Here is a 23,203-nt window from a genome sequence, read left to right as displayed (position 1 = left end):
AATGATCTTTTAATTTGGAGATAACCTCTTGTAGATATGATTATACAAAATGCTGCTTATTCAAAAAAATTAATTTGCAAAAAACACAAATGCGAGAAACTTGTCTTGATAAAAATGTAGGGAAACTACATAAAAGACTGCAACCAAGCATGGGATACAAATTCTGGATGCAGAAATATGAATTTTTTTTCACCTAGTTTACCAACAGAGTTTCTTGAATTTTTGAGTGAAAACTGTTTGAATATCAGAATGATATCAGACTAATTTTTCTTGTGATAATCTTATATTAAACAGTGATGACAAAAAATGAAAAATATCCCCAGATTGACTACATAAGTAACTTTTTATTTAAATAACTTCCATTTTAGTAATGTGGAAAAGATTAACCAGCAGAGGAATTTCCTTTGTAAGATCTGATGTGGACACTACATGACTTCTTTGAACATCTATTAAATTACATATACACATTTTTTTGCTGCACTTCATTTAAACTTATTTCATTTGAAAGTGAGATAGGATCTTCCAATTCTTTTAAAGTGGAAAATTACTATAATAAAATTACACAATTGCTGAAATATTAATTTTTATTAAAAACAAATATTTATACAATTATTAATTCCATAATCTTACATGAAATATTAGTCTCTTTATTACTCGTATTAGTAGATCAGTATTATTCGTATCTTTGTGAGTTGCTGATTAACAAAAGTTTCAGATTTCTGGTGTGTCGTATAAATAAAAGTTAATAATAATTAAATTATTCCATTCAGTGAACTCCTGGTTACAAATGTTAATTTCGACCTTACAGTGTAAAATATTCAGTTTTTATTATTGGGTTATTTGGTTTATTATTGGGTATAGTTTTTTATTATTAAATTATTGTGAATAATCAAAAATGAAAAAGAAACAATCATACAGGAAAAGAATGATAATATGAAGAAATATTATATCTAAAAAAAATGACATGAAGAATATGAAAACAAAGAAAATGTTAAGAAAAAGGGAAGAATTAAAAAAAATTAAGAGATGATAAACATAGGAAGAAAATGTTAAAAACAAAGAAAAAATAAAAATATTAAGATAAGATGATAAATATAAAAAGGAAGAAAACATTAATCAAGGAAAGAGTAAAAAGATTAAAAGGATGATGAATATAAAGAGAGAAAATTTGAAAACTACAGAATGTGCACACAAATCAAGATCAGAAGAATTATATCAAACCGAAGAGCGACCAATCAAATCAACGAAATGTTGGCCAACTCTGACTTAGGAATAATATTGTCCGACAGTATCAGAGGAGTAATGAACTAAAAGATAAACTCTTTTGCAATTATTAAAGATTGAGCATGTATGCCTCAGTGTATATGTTGTTCTTGTGAGGGTCTATTTTTCAGTCACTCTGTAGTTGACTTTAATGTAATAAAATTAAACAGAAATTATACTAGAAAATCCAAAAAATAATACGATTCTAAATTATAATTTTCAATTAACATATACTTTTTTTTTGTCTTCAGTCATTTGACTGCTTTGATGCAGCTCTCCAAGATTCCCTATCTAGTGCTACTCGTTTCATTTCAGTATTCCCTCTACATCCTACATCCCTAACAATTTGTTTTACATATTCCAAATGTGGCCTGCCTACACAATTTTTTCCTTCTACCTGTCCTTCAAATATTAAAGCGACTATTCCAGGATGCCTTAGTATGTGGCCTATAAGTCTGTCTCTTCTTTTAACTATATTTTTCCAAATGCTTCTTTCTTCATGTATTTGCCGCAATACCTCCTCATTTGTCACTTTATCCGCCCATCTGATTTTTAACATTCTCCTATAGCACCACATTTCAAAAGCTTCTAATCTTTTCTTCTCAGATACTCCGATTGTCCAAGTTTCACTTCCATATAAAGCGACACTCCAAACATACACTTTCAAAAATCTTTTCCTGACATTTAAATTAATTTTTGATGTAAACAAATTATATTTCTTACTGAAGGCTCGTTTAGCTTGTGCTATTCGGCATTTTATATCGCTCCTGCTTTATCCATTTTTAGTAATTTTACTTCCCAAATAACAAAATCTTCTACCACCATACTCTTTTCTCTTCCTATTTTTACATTCAGTGGTCATCTTCGTTATTTCTACTACATTTCTTTACTTTCGTTTTGTTCTTGTTTATTTTCATGCGATAGCTCTTGCATAGGACATCATCAATGCCATTCATTGTTCCTTCTAAATCGTTTTTACTCTCAGCTAGAATTACTATATCATCAGCATATCGTAACGTTTTTATCTTTTCACCTTGTACTGTTACTCCAGATCTAAATTGTTCTTTAACATCATTAACTGCTAGTTCCATGTAAAGATTTAAAATTAACGGGGATAGGGAACATCCTTGTCGGATTCCCTTTCTTATGTTCTTCCATTATTACTGTTGTTTGGTTCTTGTCAATGTTAGCAATCGTTTTTCTATCTCTGTATTTAACCCTAATTTTTTTTAAATTCTAAACATTTTATTCCAGTCTACGTTATCGAATGCCTTTTCTAGGTCTATAAATACCAAGTATGTTGGTCTGTTTTTCTTTAATCTTCCTTCTGCTATTAATCTGAGCCCTAAAATTGCTTCCCTTGTCCCTACATTTTTCCTGAAACCAAATTGGTCTTCTCCTAACACATTTGGAACTTATCCACTTTCCTCTCAATTCTTCTGTGCAGAATTATAGTTCTGCACAAGATTTTTTTTTTGATGCATGGCTAGTTAAGCTAACTGTTCTGTATTCTTCACATTTATCTGCTACTGCTTTTTTTGGTATCATAACTATAACACTTTTTTTGAAGTGTGATAGAACTTCCCCTTTTTCATAAATATTACACACCAATCTGTATAATCTATCAATCGCTTCCTCACCTGCACTGCACAGTAACTCTACAGGTATTCTAGGAGCCTTTCTGCCACTCAAACCTTTTAATGATCTCTTAAATTCAGATCTCAGTAATGTTTCTCCCCTTTCATCCTCTTCGACTTCCTCTGTAACACCATTTTCTAATTAATTTCCTCCGTATAACTCTTCAATATATTCCACCCACCTATCGACTTTGCCTTTCGTACTATAAATGTACCATCTTTGTTTAACACATTATTAGATTTTAATTCATGTACCCCAAAATTTTCCTTAACTTTCCTGTATGCTCCATCTATTTTACCAATGTTCATTTTTCTTTCCACTTCTGAACACCTTTCTTTAATCCATTCTTCTTTTGCTAGTTTGCACGTCCTGTTTATAGTATTTCTTAATTGTCGGTAGTTCCATTTATTTTCTTCATTACTAGCATTCTTATATTTTCTACATTCACCCATCAGCTGCAATATATCGTCTGAAATCCAAGGTTTTCCACCAGTTCTCTTTGCCCTGTCTAAGTTTGCTTCTGTTGATTTAAGAATTTTCTTTTTAACATTCTCCCATTCTTCTACATTTTCTACCTTATCTTTTTCACTCAGGCCTCTTGCGATGTCCTCCTCTTCATCAAGGTTCTCTAAATTCCACCAATTCATCTGACACCTTTTCTTCAGGTTTTTAAAACCCAATCTAGATATCATTATCACTAAATTATGGTTCCTATCAATGTCTGCTCCAGGGTAAGCTTTGCAGTCGACAAGTTCATTTCTAAATCTTTACTTAACCATTATATAATCTATCAGATACCTTGCATTATCACCTGGCTTTTTACATGTGTATTTTCTTCTATTATGATTTTTAAACTGGGTGTTGGCAATTAATAAATTATATTTTGTGCAAAACCCTATAAGTTGGTCTCCTCTTTCATTCCTTTTGCCCAGTCTGTACTCACCCACTATATTTCCTTCCTTGCCTTTCCAGTGCTTGCATTTCAATCTCAAACATATACACATATGTAATAATGCCTATTTAATAACATATACACAATTTTAAAAGTGCATAAAATTTTATTTCACTAATAACTTCTGATTTTTATTCATATTATTTTTTATTGTTATTGAATAATTATTTATTGTAAAATATTTTTACAACCACACGTTAATAATTATTAATAAATCAATATATTTAATTTAAAAAAAAAAAAATTAAATAAAAAAGGAGATGAAGTCTGATTTGAACCGATGTGCCTTCCTCTTATAGATCCAAATATTTCATTAATTAAGATTCTATTTGGCTACAACACTGGAACCAACGAAAATAAGTACCACTTATTATATATTGTGGAAAAGCTCTCACTGAAGGCTTATTACTGAAGTTAAGAAAAAGTCCAAAATTCAATTTTTTGGATTTTGTGCTTTTTTGGACACTTTTGGTTCAGTCGATTGCAATCAAAAGAGAGGTGCACAACTAGATGTTACAACAGTCCTAAATCCAAAATTTCAAAATCCTACAGCTAATAATTTTATAGTTTTGTTTCATACATTACGCCGAAACTAGTCAAAATGGATTCAGGGATGGTCAAAATGGATATTTTTGTTGAATCTGAAAACCGAAATTTTTCATGATCACAATACTTCCAATCAAGTAAAAACCCAATCCGTATAGTGGACAGTAAAGGTTTCTTGAAGATGCATAAAACACACACACTTTTATATATATATATATATATATATATATATATATATATATATATAATTTGCACTTATAATGCAAAGTGAGACCTACTTACTTAATTAGGATAAAAAATGAATTTGTTTTAACCTATAAGAAACAGCATAAACAGCGAGGAATCCCAATAAGAGAAAAGTACCTAAATAAATTATTAAAGCTTTACAGACGTAGATAATAAAAGTAATTTAATTTAAATAATTAAAAAAAAAATAGAAGTTTTTGCATGTAAGGCTCCTGAAATAACATAATACACCCAATTTCAATATAATATAGTATTATTTACTCTTACTATTAAAAGTAAAAACCTGTTAATTTATAAAAAAGGAATATCAGTCCTGCTGAGTTCCATTTAAGAAAGGTTTTACTGGGATCAAATTACAGAACAGCATTACCTTTCAGCAAACCCCGAGTCATATTTTGTAGTGGAATAATAGCTTTCAAAGGACCTTTCTTTTTAACTTCCACTGATGATTTTTTAGCTTTAAGTTTCTGTGATAAGACTTCTTCAGTAACAGGAACTACTCCAGGTTGTTTTTTAATTAAACGATCTAAAATCAAAATTATAACATAAAAATGAAATGGATGTGTAGACATGCACTAATAAGCATATAAAATAAAAATAAATAAATAAAATGTATGTATAAATAATTATAAAAATACCCCATTTCTATATCAACTTTTAATATAGAAAAAAATGATGGTAAGCAGCAACAACTTTGCACAATATCATACACATCTGCAAGCCAAATTTTGACAATTACATAAAATAGTTGTGTAATTAAAAATTATCTTACATCACAGACAAGTAAATGAGCTTAATTAATAAATTCATAACTAACAAAATCTTGATGGAAAGACATGTGAATAATAAGAGATAAAGCATCTTATATATATATATATATATATATATATATATATATATATATGGGGTTTACATATGGGAGTATACATTGGGGTTTCCAAATTGCAAGGGAATCTCTCATCATATGATTCTATAGCCAAAAATAAGAAAAAAAAGTTAGTGTAAAAATAGCTCAGAAAATGGTTCACTAGCGAGTTTTGGCTCATGAAACATTTTGCCCTGCTTTCTGCTCTCTGTGAAATTAAACCATACTAAGATCTTTAGATTCACATCAAGGGGTACATTTCATGGTTCCTTTAATCTAAGAAATTGAATAAAAGTGATCCCAGACCCCTATTTCACTTAGGTTTTAAGAAAAATGGGAAAAAACATGAAAACGTTTTTTTGGAAAAAACACTTTTAGGTTTGGAATAAAATAACTTGGTTAATCTAATCAAGTTATATCAATTTGAGACATATATATATATTCAGTAGTATAATTTCAGACATATATATATATGTCTGATTTAACTCATATTAAAAATATATATTAGTTTCGTGAAAAGAAATACCTCTGCAAAAAAAATGGACCCGCTTGATGGCGCTAGGGTTTGAGATATTTAAGAAAATTGCATTTATGGTTTGGCACATTTTCAGATATATTAGTTACATGAAAAGAAATAATTTTGCATAAAATGGACTCACTAGGTGGCACTGAGATTGAAATATTTAGAAAAATTGTATTTATGGAACAATTTGGCTCATATTCGGAATATATATTAGTTATGTAAAAGAAAAATTTTTGCAGTACCATACTTGCTAGTTGGCGCCGGTGTTGATATTTACAAAACAAACTAACAAATATACACACATCCTTTCTTCTTCTAAATATATATATAAAAGGCAATGTTTGTATATGTGTCTGATGTAGACTAATAAACTACTGGACCGATTTATGCGCTGCAAAAAAGTAAAAAGGGAAAAGGAAAAACGGGAAAGGTTAAATTTTGTAAAGTTCTGTTATTTTCAGTTTTTTAATGTTTTATCAAACTTTTAATTGTGTTCATCTAATCTATATATATGTATACTCAAATCAAGTAGTAGCCAAGTATTGCCGGGTCTGCTAGTTTACCAATTAAAAAACTGATGTAAATAATGTGTATTAAAATTAAACATAAATTTGAAAAATTGCAACTTTAATTAGAAACAAAACAAACAAACTGGATCAGAAAAGTGATACGATTTTTAACAGAAAAATTTTCATCAATGTTTGAACATAATGTGAATGAAAACAAAGAGAAAAACTTATCAATGACAGAGAAAAAAATGATTTTAAGAAATATAAATTTGCATATTTTTTCGGTTTTTTTAAAATAGCATCATTATTATTCCTAATAGTAGCTATTATATGATATTTCAATTCTTCTTGTGTGCCAATAAAAGTGGATAGAATGGCTACATACAAACCCAAAGGAAAAAGTTTTTTCCTTTATTACAACCCCTCCAAGAAGGGGGTGATGAAATTTTATTTCTCACCAAAATGTAAAACATTTAACTGATACCTTATCCTGAAAGTTACAGATTTTTATCTGGAATGATTTTAAAGTTGTTGAGTTGTTTCCATACTTTTGATTCACTACATGTTTAAATAATAGACTCTTCACTGCATATCTAAACTCAGATACAAAATGTTACTTTATTTCCAAATTTAACACTGGCTATCAAAGGTTTATTAATGCTATATGAAAAATTTAAACTATTATTACTGAAATCACATCTTTCAACCTAATACATTGTGCAAGAGGAAATGCTTGAAAATGTATATAACACAACACATGCACATAATCTCTGTGTGAGATTTTCACTCTAGGTCGTTGGATCTGAGTGTTGATTAATCTTCTACAATTACTCCATTACAATTTGTTTTACACCACTCCTCAATACAAATCTCTTCTCTCCTGTTCCTCTTAATAGAGGCCCTGCACCTCATAAGTGGTCTGCCTTTCTTTGTCGCTTTCTTTCAACTTGTATCTCTAGAGTCCCAATTTCCATCCAACACCACTTTTCTCTTGTACTGTTCATTCAATCCATTCCTTATACCATGTTTCTTATCTTATCTCTTTTTGTTTCAACCACTACTAGTCTCAAGGGAATTTCATCACTCTACCTTTAATCCTATTTCACTCCTTTCACACACTACCAAACCAGACAGTATATCAGGCTCGATAAGTTTTATTTAAGTTCAGAGATCAAGCCTCATATATTGGACAGAAAATTTATCTGATATGTAAATTTTACATGTAATATTTATAGAAATAACAGAATATTTTTTAGGTGAAAATGTATAAAAAAATGATATTTTTTATATAAATTTTCTATTAGAATTCAACAGCACAACTAAATAAATAAATGTAACTTTTAAAAAATCAATAAAAACATAATCAAAAAACAACTAGTTTGATAGAAAAAATCAACTAAATTTAAAAACTCATGAAATAAAATTAGAAATGAATTGTGCTATAATACAAGTTGTTTTAAGTGCTATAATGTAAGAAAGCATTTCTCACTTGCTAGTCACTCTTTTTTTCTGTTTAGCCTCTGGGAATTACCGTTTAGATATTACTTCGGAGGATGAATGAGGATGATATGTATGAGTGTAAATGAAGTGTAGTATTGTACAGTCTCAATTCGACCATTCCTGAGATGTATGGTTAATTGAAACCCAACCACCAAAGAACACTGGTATCCACGATCTAGTATTCAAATCCATATAAAAATAACTGACTTAATTAGGATTTGAATGCTGGAACTCTCAACTTCCAAATCAGCTGATTTGAGAAGACGCGTTCACCACTAGACCAATCCGGTGGGTTACTTGCTAGCCACTACCAAGGTTGATGGAAATCAAAATGTACTCTTGATTTCAACAGTGCAGTAATAGAATGGTATGTAACCATGCCGGCTGCAAGTAAGCAAGTGTAGCAATGAACAAATTATGAAAAATATATCAATATTTTTTATTACAATAGTGGGAGGCCACCAACTTACACAGGAAAACTTATTAATTTTAATTTCCACAAAAACACAATATTTCTATAACACACCTGAAACAATAAGAGGATCATTATTACTTGTAATACTCTGTGTTTTCTTATTTGGAGATTCTGAACCATGAAATGAATGGCTTCTCTTTAACTGGGCAACTTCCTAAAATTAAAAAAAATACAGAAATATTATTAATATTTTAAATCATTTTATTACAGGAATTCCCTACTGAAAATTTTTTTTTTTATTTTACCTCCAATATCTTTTTTAATGCTATTTTGAAGGTTAATGCCTTCTAAAACATTGGTAGGAATTCAATAAATGTGTGCTTTTTTTATTTTTTAGGAAAAAATCATAAAAAAGCAAAAATAAAATAACTTAAAACTACTGAACAAAGTTTTATGAATTTGGGCTCATTTTAAAGCCATTAAAAAGTACTACAAAAACTGACTATGCCTACCTTTTTATCTTTATCCTTCATAATGTTACACAATAAAAAAAATTATCTAAATAATTCTAATTTGAACAATGGTCCCTCATATCTAAAAAGAAGCAGACACTCCAATATACCAGAATACAATCATTATAATGTAACACACAAGTGTGCAAAGTTTCAAAGCTCTATCATAAATAGTTTTTGATATATCAACTTTTACCTTTGAAAAAGTGAAAAATCCAGTCTTCAGAAAAAAGCATTCAAAGTTTCACTTGTATTGTCAATCAATAAAAGATCACTTATTTATTTACTACCAACAACTTATAATTGCACTTACTGACTATATCTGCACTTGATAAAATATTATTTTACAAATTACTAGATTATAATATGACATATGGAAATCATAACTCTATAAATATATACTGTACATATACTAAAAATCCTATGAAGGTTTTTAGTTAACTTTTTAAAATTCTCCTGTTCCATATGACTCACCTGCTCGTTCTACTCTTCTCTCTTCTTCTTGCAGCTGAGCAACTTTTAGCTTTTTTCTATAGGTTTCATATTTTGAACACTTACAACCTTTAGCTATTTGTAACCTCTTATCGAACTGTTGTGCTATTTTTACTGTACTCATCCCAGCAGCTTTCTGAAAAGTGGCTAAGGTCTTCAAAACCCCAGCTTCATATTAAACAGTTTTTATAACCTTACTTTTGAAATGAATGCAGTTTTGGACACTTGGTTCATGGCACTATGCAACTATGACTATATGACATTATGTGCTTCATTGGCATCTTGCATTTTACCACTCGTGTATCTCTTTAGTATATTAGTATAGTATCTGATGCTAGTCTTTCATGTAAAAGTAGAATTCTACTTATAACTTTCTCTGTTAGAGGAGTTTTTGATTTACCTTTTTGAAATTCAAGGATTTAATTTCTTGATATTGCTCTTTAAAAGAAACACCAAGAATTCTTTCCTACATGACATTTTCAGTGATTAGGCCATTAATCATTAGACTGACAGTAAGAAAGTGGTGGCAAATATTAGCGTCAACATTGCCAATATTTTTTAATACTGTTGCAATAGTAGGTGGTTAATTTCTTTTTTAGTTTCTATTAAATTTCTGTGAGTTCTTCCTCCCATCGAAGCACTGGTCCCAACACTGTTTTTTACTGTTTTTTTTAGACTGTCTCCCAGTCTTTTTGCTATATGATTAAGGTATTTAACTTTCTATGTTTCAGTATTACCGCAGATTTTTAAAGAGCTCAAATGTGGCAGTATTTTAGCATCGCCATCCAACACTGTCGTATAAGGAAATTTCTTTTGAACTTTACCAGATTCTCACCATCTCCATGACAAGAGAGGAACCATTGTAGCAACTGTCACATTTTTGTTTGCGGGTTTCATATCACACCTTATAAGCTTCTGAATCATTACTGAATTCATTTTCTTTTTTCAGATACATGGCAGTATTTTGATAACTCAAAATCTATGACAAGACCAGTTGCAACTTCAATGCAGCATCAAATACCATATTTCAATGTAAAGCCACGTTTTTGCTAGTTTCCATCATAGCTAACAGTAATATCAAGTAATTGTCCTTCATCATCTAGTTTTCCGTAGCCTTTTCCTAACTTCACTACAAGCCTCCAAGTGATCTTTTAACATTTTGCTTACAAGCGTTATGAAAATGAAAAATATGTTTTATGTTTTGTTTTGCATTCCTTTCACGCTCATACACATATCGAAAGTTTCTAGTGCCCTGTGCCCCTTTCCCATTGATGTAAAAGCTTGCACTACTCTATTTACATCTTTTTTAGTCTATTCATTTTCAGTTATATAATCTGACGTGTCAAAGGTTAATCCCACACCACATGATAAACAAGAGATTTTTAGAATATTAACTTAACCTTTTGGAGTTGGAAATGTTACATCAGTATTTCTTGAATAACGTTTCTTACATGGAAACATAGAAGTAAACTTGGACAGACTATTTAAATCCATTAGAGTTTATATTGGAGCATCAGAATCAACATTTACTAATGGGCTGTATATGTCATCATAAAAAGCAAATCCAGTTGGAGTATCATATACTCTAGTAGAAGGCCCTGGGTCTACATCATGATTCTCATTTAGATTGCCACTACTTTGAAATGTACTATTTTGTCACTGGCATTACCTTAATAACTTCCACATTTTTTAAGTTTTCATTTGCGCTTTCCATATTTTTCTCATATTACTTCTGTTTCTTGTTGACAAAGTCTTTTTCACTTTTCTCATTGACACAATGAACTTTTACTAACTACTCATACTAAAATAATAAAAAAACAAACAGTTCAACTAGAAACACTTAATATAACCTAGCACAGGCAGGCAGCTGAAAATAAAACTGGCTGATTAAATAAATTGAATTGTGATTTTTTTAATTGTTATTTTATCTTTTTATAAAATACGACATAATAAGGGTTTTGAAAAAGTCAAAAAGTAAATTCAGCAAGAATGATATCCTTTTACATAAAATAAAAAAATAACAAATTAATGAAAAAATTAACACCATAACCTGTTACTATTATTAAGGTTTAATAATTACTAAAACTTACAATAGTAACAGGAAGAACAATAATAATTACTCTTTTGGTTTCTTTATAACACATTTAAAATACCACATGTATGTGGTATTGTATCACATTTCTTTTGGTTTATATTATATTCTTTCCTTTTATAAAAGTGTAATAAGTAGTTCAAGAATTTTGATGTTTTTCAAGATTTTCAGTAGGGAATCCTCATAACATCATTAAAATAATATTATTTAAATAACTCCCTCTTTTTTCTGTTTAGCCTGTGGAACCACTATAAGATATTACTTCAGAGATAAATGAGACTAATATGTATGAATGTATATGAAGTCATATGTATATGTAGTCTTTATACACTCAGGTTAACCATTCCTGATTTGTGGTTAATTGAAACCCAACCACCAAAGAGAACTAATATCAACGATCTAGAATTCAAATCCGTGTAAAAGTAACTGTCTTTAGTAGGATTTGATCCTTAGAACTTTTGACTTTGAAATCAACTGTTTTGCGATGACAAGTTAACCACTGAACCAGCCCTGTGGGTATTTAAATTACTCTAAAACCATCAAAGTTCACTCTAAAGACTTGCACGACAAGTCCAATTCTATTGGATAAACAAACAGGAAATGTAATGGGAGCACAAATTTTTTTCTTAACTTAAGATTTAACAAAAGTATCTGATTTATACAAAAAATCTGATTTATTTATTGAAAATTCTAACAATTCATCAAATCATATTGACCACTGTAGTGATTAAATTCAATATTAACAACTTAACCACCAAAACACAGTTACAGGTAAAATCTAAAAACTAATACCAATAGTAAACTAGTAAACTTTCAATACAAATACCAAAACTAACACCATTAGTCGCAGGCTCCCACAGCAGTCGGTACACAAACTCTTTATAATTCATACAACAAATATTAAAAAACTTAAAATTTATAAAACATAAATAACACTACTAATTTATAAAACACTAATAACACCATAAAATCTGTATGAACAGCACAACTCCACTGCCATTACTGAATAGCAGCAGAGTATGATTTTGTGGTTTTATTTTGTGATTTTGATTTATTTTTGTTGTTTATATATATATATATGTATATATTAAATATTATCATATGTATATATTTAGATAAAATGAAAATGATTTTAATCATTATATAAGCCCACAGGATTCACATTACTACTACTGTCTTAAGACGCTGTGATAGTTCTCAGAATTTACCGGATGACATGTTATACCTACAAATAGACATTATAAATGTTAAAGTAATTCTAAAACTCAAGCACATTACCCTACCTGTTTTAGATTATTTATTTAATAGCAAATTCTAAATCAGCATATATAAAATGAAGAGATTAGGAAGCCTGCGTTTACCCAATATGTACTTCAACCATTAGATTTATTGTGCAGTTAGGGAGCCCTCAGGTCAGATTACAGCCAGCCCTCTCAACTAAATCATGTCAAGGATACATATATACATATATATACACACACACACCAGTAGTTTTCTTAAAATGCAATGGTGAGAGCAGATGTCCTTCAGATGAGTAACTGTTTTGTTCTTGGTATTCAGTACAGGGCAAAAGCATAACACTCTAACGAGGTTTAGACAGTTAAGGTTTATTAAACAATAATTCATGCTCAATAATAATAAATCTAAACTAATTACTTACTTGTTGATCAGAGGAGTTCTGATCTAAAGATGAGTTCAATTCAAAAGATCGTCTCTTTTTATATTGAATAACAGCATCAGAAAATTCCACAAATTTTTTTGGTGATGGCCATGGTTGTAAATTACCAGAACTAAATTTTAAGTTAAGTGCAGGATCATTGCGTAACATATCTCTTTCTTCATCACTGCTATCAATTGGTTCCCATTTTGGATTGCATGACATAAGATCTTCTGCTTCATCACTCACTAAAATAAATATCTAACTATGTAAAATAATAATATAGTCGAATTTATTTTTATTTCAATATACCTAGTATCTTACTGCAACTTTAGATATTACAATCAACCATCTCACACACACAAATCCTGCAAACTTGATATTCTAAATAAGCAGAAAAAAGAACCACATCACAACATTTGAATACTATAAAATACAAAAACATTCAAAAATGACATACAAAATAAATAAACACAAAAAACAATACACCTTTTGACTACATCCTTAATATATGTCTGCCTAATTTAAATTATTGCCACCAGAAACATCTGCTGATATCATTGTGAGAACATCAGCAGCAGTCACTGAAGATGGTCACAGACAGTTGAAAACATTTTGGTATAAGTGTATTAAAGATTTTTTCAAATTCATGGAATCATCAACAGTTATAAGATACATCACCATCATTGTATGTACTACTTATAAAAACTAACTGTTATGGTCAACTTAATTAAATATTGGCTATGTGAGTCTCTTGTAATACAATCATGTCAAAGTTTTCTTCCTCTCTATGTAGCTTGCTTTAGATTTACTAATGCCTTCAACGTTTAGTTATAGTATACTTATTGAGTGTCCTAGATTGTAGCCCTGAGAAGGGCTGTTTGTTGATTTGGTCATCGTGTTGCACATCACCAATGTTAAGTAGACTTTTAGTATTACCTGTGGAGTGTGTCTCCAGGATAATAAACAATTACAATAAAAAAATCAACTACTTTTCAGTGGAGAAAGTTGAAGAGATATCCGTAAAATTATTAAGTACAAAAAAGAAAAAATCATGCTTACAATTCATCTGACTAAAATTTGATGCAATTTCTGAAAAAGTATCAGCAAGTTTTTTTGCCTCAACAAAAACACTATCTTCAATTTCAGTCAGTGATAACTCAGCATCTGGCTGAAATAAAAAAATTGTGAAATAATAAAATGCTACAAATTAAATATTAAATTTAATAGTTAAATGTAATTTTTATTCCAATACAGCTAAACTTACTGATAGCAGAGCAACATCTATATTAATATTTGCTCTTAGCAAGAACATTCTGATATGAATATCTGGCAACAGGTAGATTGAACAAATTCAATTAGTATGAATGTCAAGCACATAATTTATGAACCAGTATTATGTCAGTGATAGAATTACATAATGGTGAAAGTTTCCTGACAGGAAAATACTAATAACATAAAATTTGTTGCCAGGATTACTATAAATCCTAACAATAAAAAAATTTGTAACAAAATTTTGAAACAAAAAAATTAGATTACAAAATTAGTTGTCAACTTAAATGCCAAGACTTAGGTTAAAAGGTAAATTTTCTAGATAGCCATATTAAGGCAAAAATAATTACAATATTTTAATTATACAAATTACCGTAATTTAATAATAGTAACAAATAGTTGAATAATACTGAAAATAAATAAAAAATGAAAGAATGAATAATTTATCGATAATCAATACTTTTAATATTATATTATTTATCATTAAAAATAAAGTTACTGTTTTTATAAGTCTTTTTCTAAATTTAAGGACTAAATCTACTTTAGTACAAAAAAAAACTACAAATAATATAGCTGCTCAGTCAACTATATTATGTAAGAAGTTTTTATTTAAGAATTTGGCTAAGAAGTTTTCTAATGTTAGATTACACATCTTCCTTGACTGCATACTGCATCTTGAAAGAGGGATTTTAATAATTCATTATTTATAATATAAATTTTTATTTTTCTGCCAACATTAACTACTTTTTACTACTTACCTTCTACTTTTCCTACCCTACTGTTAGTAATGTTTTCTTTGGAAAATGTAATATGAATAAAGGATCAATTGAACACTTTATTTTTTTTAATCTTTATTATTAATTTAGAGTTTACTGGTCCTTGTCCCTTTCAAAGTAATCCCCTCCCCTACTCACACATTTTTCCCAGCGATGTTTCACTTTACAAAGCAGTCCTGGATAGCTTCATTAAATGGTCTTTAAGGTCCATGACGATTTGCTTTAATGTCATCAATAGTCTTAAAACAGCACCTTTTCATCACTAATTTTAATTTTGGAAATAAGAAAAAATCACAAGGAGCCAAGTAGAAGACTGAGGGAGGGAGTCATCTGATTTTTGGGACAAAACTGAGTGTGCGGGCACATTTTTGTGGTGAAGGAACTATGAGTTGTCTCACCACAACTCTGGTCTCTTTTTCCTAAGTTTTTCACATAACCGTGGTAAAACGCCTTGATAGTACATATGGTTCATACTTTCACCTTGAGACAAGAATTAAAAATTAACAATTCCATTAAAATTGAAAAAAAAAACAGAGCATCACTATGACATTGGATCGAGACTGACATGCTTTCTTGGGATACAGAGATCCTTTGCCAATCCATTGTGATTATTGAACTTTTGTCTCAATGTTGTAGCCGTAAACCCACTTTCGTTTTCAGTTATGATCCTCTGCATGAATGTTTCATCATTATTGGCTTGTTCAAGAAGTTGCCAATAAATGTCCACTAAATGTCCTTTCTACTGTTCGGTCATCAAATAAGGAACAAATCTAGCTGCAACTCTATGCATGTTCAATTTTTCAGATAAAATGTCATGGCATGATCCAATTGAGATGCTAATCTGTTTTACAAGTTCTACTGTTTCATCCCTGGAGTAAGCAATAAATCAGAAGAATCATTGCAATTAAATTCTAGTACAGAGCAAATCTAGTGTATAAAACTACCACCAAATATAAACTGAACTTCTATGCTGGAATTACATACACTTAGTCATTGTATACTAATGCAGATGAGGTAGATGTCCCAGATTATGAAAAAAAATTTTTTTTTTTTGTTTTTTATATTTACATATATTTTTCTTGAGACTAAATGTAAGCTTTTAACAATCTCTATGATGTTAATGACTAATTTTTAGCACTAAAATTGAAACAAAAATAAAAATAATTGTTGAACTTTGTCGTACAAAATCACAAAACTACTCATAACATTAGACTGGCAACCATACTTATCAAAAGAACCAAAAGTGGACTATGAGAATTTATAAAGAAAATCAATTATTTTTTAACAGGGAAACTATCATCATTTTTCAATAGGATTTCCAATTTACAAAAGAATTTTAAAAATATTGAAATTTTAATTATAAACAGAAAAAGTAAATTTCTTGAAAAACTGGAAAATATTAGAATAGAGAAAAATTATTGAAAATAAAACATACATATAAAATAAGGCATAACTAACCTATCACACAGAATAAGGATAATGAAATGGATATTCAAATTAAACATGTAAACTTCAAAATAAGTATGAAAATCATTTTTCATTTATCGTAAACCATTAGATCTAAATTAAAATTATAAATATACTATCAGGTATACATAAAAGAATACTGGGATTTTAAATTGTTACAATATCTTTTGGATGAGGGTGTAAGTGTTGATTTAAGGCTATAATCAAAGAGCAAACGCAAATTCTTTGTTGTGCGCATGGCCATAGATTGTTATTTTATCTTTCAATGTCACTAGCAAAGTTGGCTATTCTGAACAGAAAACCTTTATGTTTTATAGTTTGCTAAATGTGAATCTGCAGTCACAGTTCAGTGTATTCTGTAGAAAGTTTAATTGTGTTCCTCCAAGTACAACACTAATGGAAGGCATAATGGCATAATCAGTTTCAAATGACTAGATGTTTCATTTTATTTGTAATTCATTACTGCAAGTCAAATTAAGGAGATATTAAGTAGCTTTAAAACCCCGATATTGTTTTTTATACACCATATATTTCAGATAAGACTAATTCACTGATTAAATGACTTAAATAATTTAATAAAAACAAGCTAAACATGGATAAAGTAATAAATGAAAATAACTGTGATTTATTCATACTTACACAATCTGAAAGAGGAGTTTCTGAATTCCCACTCCATTTCCAGCTGGAAGCACTATATAATAATCCCTTATTTAAGTCATTTGATCCTGTACTCCAGCAAGTTGAAGTATGATGCATAATTTTATTGTCATTTAATACAGGTGATAATTCAGAAATATTCTGTATAGGTTTACTAATAATTGGAGAAAACATCAGTTTTAATGGAATTATTTTTTTATTTTCAAAGTTGCATGTGTCTGACACATTGAACTGAGGAAATTGTGGAGGTAATGATTGTCGAGTTCTCTGATCCGGTTTACCTGTTTGTGAATCTTTATTAATTGTTACAGGATAATCTATACACATTGAATTATTAAGAACTCTCTGTGTGCACTTTTTTATTCTTTTTGCAATAGATGCTCTTATTGTCTCTTCAGATGAAAGATCTAATGAGCTGATAGAACTTTTTGTAGATTCCATATTCAACTGATTAATACAATTTTTCTTTAACTCACTACAAGGACTAGGTAATGTATCAGTAATTTTAAAGCTAATGCATTCATTACAATCAACTTTCTTTGCACTTTGTTTATCATCTAGATTTTTCTTAATGGTACTAGGATATTTATCATTTTTGTTATTTACATCAATATTGTTAAATGTAGCATGGCTTTCACAAATTTCATCAGATTTTTTCTGAACATCAATCTTAATACCATTATTAATTTTACAATTTTCATTATCATTAGGTTTATTAAAAGCAATTTTAGAAGTACAAAATGCAGAATTAAAAACCATTTCAAAAGGATCATTTTTATCACAATAATTTGCTTCTGTAGCGACAATATCAAATGGATTTGAATAAATTACAGGTTCTTTTATCTGTGGACATGGTATAAGAGGTGATGGTAGCTTGTAATGTTTTTTATCAGCTGGACTCTTTAAGTCGATCAAAATATTAGAATTATCAAAATCCATCAAACAATCTTTGTTTGTAGAACCTGTAATCATAAGAAACAAAATAGTAATCATAAGTAAATAGTAATCAAATAAGGAAACAAAAATGCAAGAATCCAAACAGAACAATGGCATGCATAGAAATGCACTATTGTTATGAGCCTATAATCTGAAATAAAGATAATTTAACACAACATACAAAAATAATTATATTACTATACACCAACATAAAAAATACTTAGCTATGAAAATAATTCCATTAATTTACCTGCATTGTTTTAATAAATCATAACACAATAATGAAAAAAAATGTCAGTAGAAAATAAATATTTGACAGAGTGCTCAAGAAAAGCTCAAAGGCACGAAACAACATGCCTAAAAAAAAAAAAGAATTGAAATATATGATGAATTGATTTTTTTTGTGTGGTTAGTGTCTTATTTTGTGATCAATTGCCCATGAAAGTGCTTTACAATGAAAAATAACTGGACTCATGCATATCATTATATCTATTGCTTGGTCCAGCCTAAGTCCCTGTTGACACTGTTGATATTCTGATACCAAACTCAAAATAATATCAGCCATTTAAGTTGAACAAAACGTGATAACCGTGTACACAAACAACAACTTATCAAATTAAAATATCACTAAGGGCTAAACATGGGTATCAATAAAATTTTTAAAAAATGAATGGGATTCATGAATGGGAATTTAATTTTTCAATAAATTTTGGGTAAATTTACACAACCTAGGATTTCCATTATTTTAGCAGCAGGACAAGAATGACTTTCGGAGAAAATAATAAAGAATAAAACAAATAACAAAATACAAAACATTAATATAAAACTCAAGGTTAAGAGCAAACTCCTGTGAAACAATATCAGTGTATCCTGTTTATCAGTATCAATTTCAGTTAAGTGATGTCTGGTGTCCTAAAACCAGTTAGCACTTATAATATTAAAGCAGTACGAGTATTTCTTTGATACAAGCAAAACCTTCCACAGTGATTACAGTCAACAATTTCATTTTTTACTTCATTTTAATTTTATTTATTCAATTTTGTTGCAGAGCTCAATTTCTTAAAATTCAGTACAACATTAACCAAAGCTATTTCTAACATAACTAACTTTTAAGAATTGAAAAACTAACAAAATTTTTAAAGTAATTAAAATAAGTTATGTAGAGAAAAACAGTCTATGTACAATTCAACATCATGCCACTAAGTGAGCTTTATCAAAGAAAAGCGTTCGCTAGCATGACATTCATTCTTTTTCTTTGTTACTATATTAACTAAATGATTCATATCATTAAATCTACTTGCATCTGAGACTCCTTTCCTGAAAACTTGAAACTGAGACTAGTTTCCTGAAAAATTGTTTGGTGTTATTGGTCTTCAAGTTCCATTTACCAAGCAAAAGCACAGAGATGGAATAACTTAAGTGTTGTTAAATGGCAATTTTTGGATTTATGATGCTTGTTAAAACTAATATTCAAGAATATATTTTCAAACTAGCAGAAGTAAGACGAGCTGAGAAATTTTAATTGTAAATTCAATGACATGACAAAATAAGCACAGACATGTTTTATTGCAATTCTGCATAAGGGTCAACCCATCTGGTTTTTTTGCATGACCATTTCTAACTTGTTCATTTTTTGTATATTTTCATTATTTTACATTTCAAGAGTTCAAAACAAATTTTTTTTTATTTTTAAAAAATTGTTAGTATGCACTAGATTAAATTTTACAATCCCTTGCATGTCAATTTTTGCTTTTTTCAGCATTTGCAGTTTTTCCAATATCTCGGAAACTAAAATACTTAAAGACTTGAAACAAAAATCATTATATTCAACACAAAAATTACTATATATTATGTTATGTACATAATTTTCCTATTTTGTTTAGTTATTCCCTAAAATCACCTCTGAATCAAAAGAATTTAGAATGCAAACATTTCAATTTTTCCACAAGTATTTCAATATGAAGGGAAAGGAAGGGACATAAGTTGTATTTAAACTCTTCTTAACATAGTTGTAGGCAGGCTAATTATAAATTTTGAAATCTGATGTCCTCTTCCTCTATTTTTTTTATAAAAAATCAAATGTGAAGGATTTTTTCAAAATGTATGATTATATCTCGAATGGGGAAGGTAGTAAAAATTCAGAAATTGTTTGGTTTGAAGCCCATTAGGAGTAGAACAAGCAGTAAAAAATATAATATTGATATTCAACTGGTAACAAAATATTCTACTTACAATATGCACAAAAAATTGACACAACAAAAAGTATCATTTCTTCTTTTATAACTAGAGATTGTACTTACAAACAATTAAAATTCAAAGAATTTATTTTTGTTTGGCCATAAAGTTAATTTGATAAAAATTCTTGTAATGTTAAAAAATATTTTAGGCCGAAGTTAACTGATAAGAAAATGTTTAAAATATTGGTACATGATGATAAAAAATGTAAACTACAAATAATACTGATACATATTTAATGGTACATACCGAATTTATGTATTACAAAAAAAAAATTAGATGTGTCAAGATTTATGGATTATTTTTTTTATGTACACTTACTGGTTATTAAAAAAAAAAGATTCTTTCCGCTTTTACAATTTTTCAGGCATATTTTAACTAGAGTAGCTCGTTTAACCTACCAGGTTGGTCTAGTGGTGAACGCGTCTTCCTAAATCAACTGATCTGAAAGTCAAGAGTTCCAGCATTCAAGTTCTAGTAAAATCAGTTATTTTTATAGGATTTAAATACTAGGTCGTGGATACGACCTAGTATCCACGAACCTAGTAACCATGTCAGTTCTTTGGTGGTTGGGTTTCAATTAACCACACATCTCAGGAATAGTCGAACTGCGACTGAACAAGACTACACTTCATTTACACTCATTATATCATCCTCATTCATCCTCTGAATAATATATGAATGTAATATCTGGTACATGATAGTAATCGGTATGTGATAGTAATATCTGAATGGTAATTACCAGAGGCTAAACAGGAAAAAGAAGGAAGATTACCTTGTTTATCAGCTGTATACCAATGTTGTGATTTCTACTACTTATTCTACTCCTATGGGGCTTCAAACCAAACATTTTTTTGAATTTTTACTACCTTCCCCATCTTAAATATAAGAATTCAAAAACAATAAATTTTGAAAAATACTTCATTTTTTATCTTTTATAGAAAAAATTTGTCAGGACAAAAGTTTTTGATAAACTTTGAAAGTTTGTCAAAGAGCAAAGTTGTAATAATTTCCTGGCATTAGTTATTTATTCTTATAAAATGGAAAAATAATTATACGTGAAAAAAGTTACCTATGATTTCTTTATTGGGGTGAGGGTAATTTATGATGAAGTTTTATAGTAAAATTATCATTATATGTTATTAAATGTTATATTTATTTATAGTATATTTATTTAGTTATAATAATGATTTATATAGTTATAAATATACAGAAAATTACAAAAATAAAAAATGATCACACAACCATTTAATTTTAGATTGGGTAATTTGATACTGGAAAACCCATAACAGTAAATCACAAAGAATAAAAGAGTTTTGTAAAAGAGTTTGTATGTATGTATTAACATGTAACATTAATGTATGTATTAACATGTTGTAAACTCTATACCCTCAAAAACAAATCATCTCAAAGGAAAAAATTCCGTTTAGTATTGCCATATTGTAACATCATTAATATTTAAGATTAAGTATGAATTAAATATTTGTATACGTACGTATAAGAGGAGTTACATACCATCCATACTTTTGTCTTGAAGAAAATTGCAAGTGTTGCATTTAGTTTCTCTACAATATAGTGATGCTTGCTAATGATTTTATTAGCTGGGTTACATTTAAACCTGCCTATTTCAATCAATTTTACAATGTAAATATTGATATAATACACACCTGTTAAATAATGATAATATATTAATAATTAATAAAATATATTACATAAATATTTTAAAGTTCGAAAACATAATTATTTATGGCAGAAAACAGTTTTTAAGTTAAATCTTATCTTAAATCTATTTAGATGTATAGAAAACACATTTTTGGATGTACCTGTAATTTCAATTTTTATTAAAATACTAAGTTGTACTATAAAAAAATGGTAATGAATTTAATTTATATGATTTTAATCAATGGTTATAAATATAATCTAAGCTAAATTAAATAAACTGTCATTCTACTGATCCATTTATCCATTATCATTAATTAGAATTTCTTTATTAATTAATTAGAAATTACTCAACAAAGTCCTACAGCACTTATAACATAAAACTGAAAATACTGATGTAAAAAAACGGAAGACATACTGTATTGAATTTTAAAAACAAAACAAAATTCTCTGAATTAAAAACAACCTTCAAATTTTGGAAAATAATAAATAATACCTGCCGAAAACGATTACGACTAGATCTCCAAACGCAAAAAAACATACAAATATTCAGCACATCTCACAAGGGGAAACAAGTTAATACTTACATAGTTCAAACAAAAGATAATCTCTTACAAAAATCAAGTTTAAACACGACAAAACAAAAATAGAGAGAAATAAACGGTAACTTTAATACCAACTTAATTATTCACAAAGCTAAAAGTATGGTATATCATTAAAATGCTCTTAAAACGAATATTTATAATGGAATAAGTAACTCATTTTATAGTCCAATGATGCAAACATTTTTTATTAACATAAGTTGGTCAAAACATAATTATGTGATACAAGATACATACAATTAAGTTAATACATACATACAATTTTAGGAATCGTGCAAGTATGTAATTACAAAACAAACTGAAAACGGGAATATAGTGTTATTTCTCTTTGTAAACTACCACTAAATGATGTTTGATAAATTTATTTTAAGTAATATCAATAAGTACTG

General features: G+C 28.7%; 1 protein-coding gene across 1 annotated transcript in view; it reads right to left on the bottom strand.

The window, feature by feature from the left end:
• LOC142328363 (uncharacterized) overlaps positions 1 to 22,809 on the bottom strand; it is a 42,507-nt gene extending 19,698 nt beyond the window's left edge. Inside the window, exons 1-7 of the mRNA XM_075372069.1 lie at positions 22,709 to 22,809; positions 22,069 to 22,220; positions 17,365 to 18,344; positions 14,273 to 14,381; positions 13,214 to 13,458; positions 8,569 to 8,671; positions 5,016 to 5,171 (exon numbers count right to left, since the gene is read on the bottom strand). Coding sequence (XP_075228184.1) covers positions 5,016 to 5,171; positions 8,569 to 8,671; positions 13,214 to 13,458; positions 14,273 to 14,381; positions 17,365 to 18,344; positions 22,069 to 22,075 — 1,600 coding nt within the window. The 5' untranslated portion in view covers positions 22,076 to 22,220; positions 22,709 to 22,809. The remainder of the gene's footprint in view (positions 1 to 5,015; positions 5,172 to 8,568; positions 8,672 to 13,213; positions 13,459 to 14,272; positions 14,382 to 17,364; positions 18,345 to 22,068; positions 22,221 to 22,708) is intronic.
• Between the last annotated feature and the right edge of the window lie 394 nt (positions 22,810 to 23,203).

The sequence above is a fragment of the Lycorma delicatula genome, chromosome 7 (assembly GCF_047948215.1).
Source record: "Lycorma delicatula isolate Av1 chromosome 7, ASM4794821v1, whole genome shotgun sequence".
NCBI lineage: Eukaryota > Metazoa > Arthropoda > Insecta > Hemiptera > Fulgoridae > Lycorma > Lycorma delicatula.
This window is presented reverse-complemented; position numbering and strand designations above follow the sequence as displayed.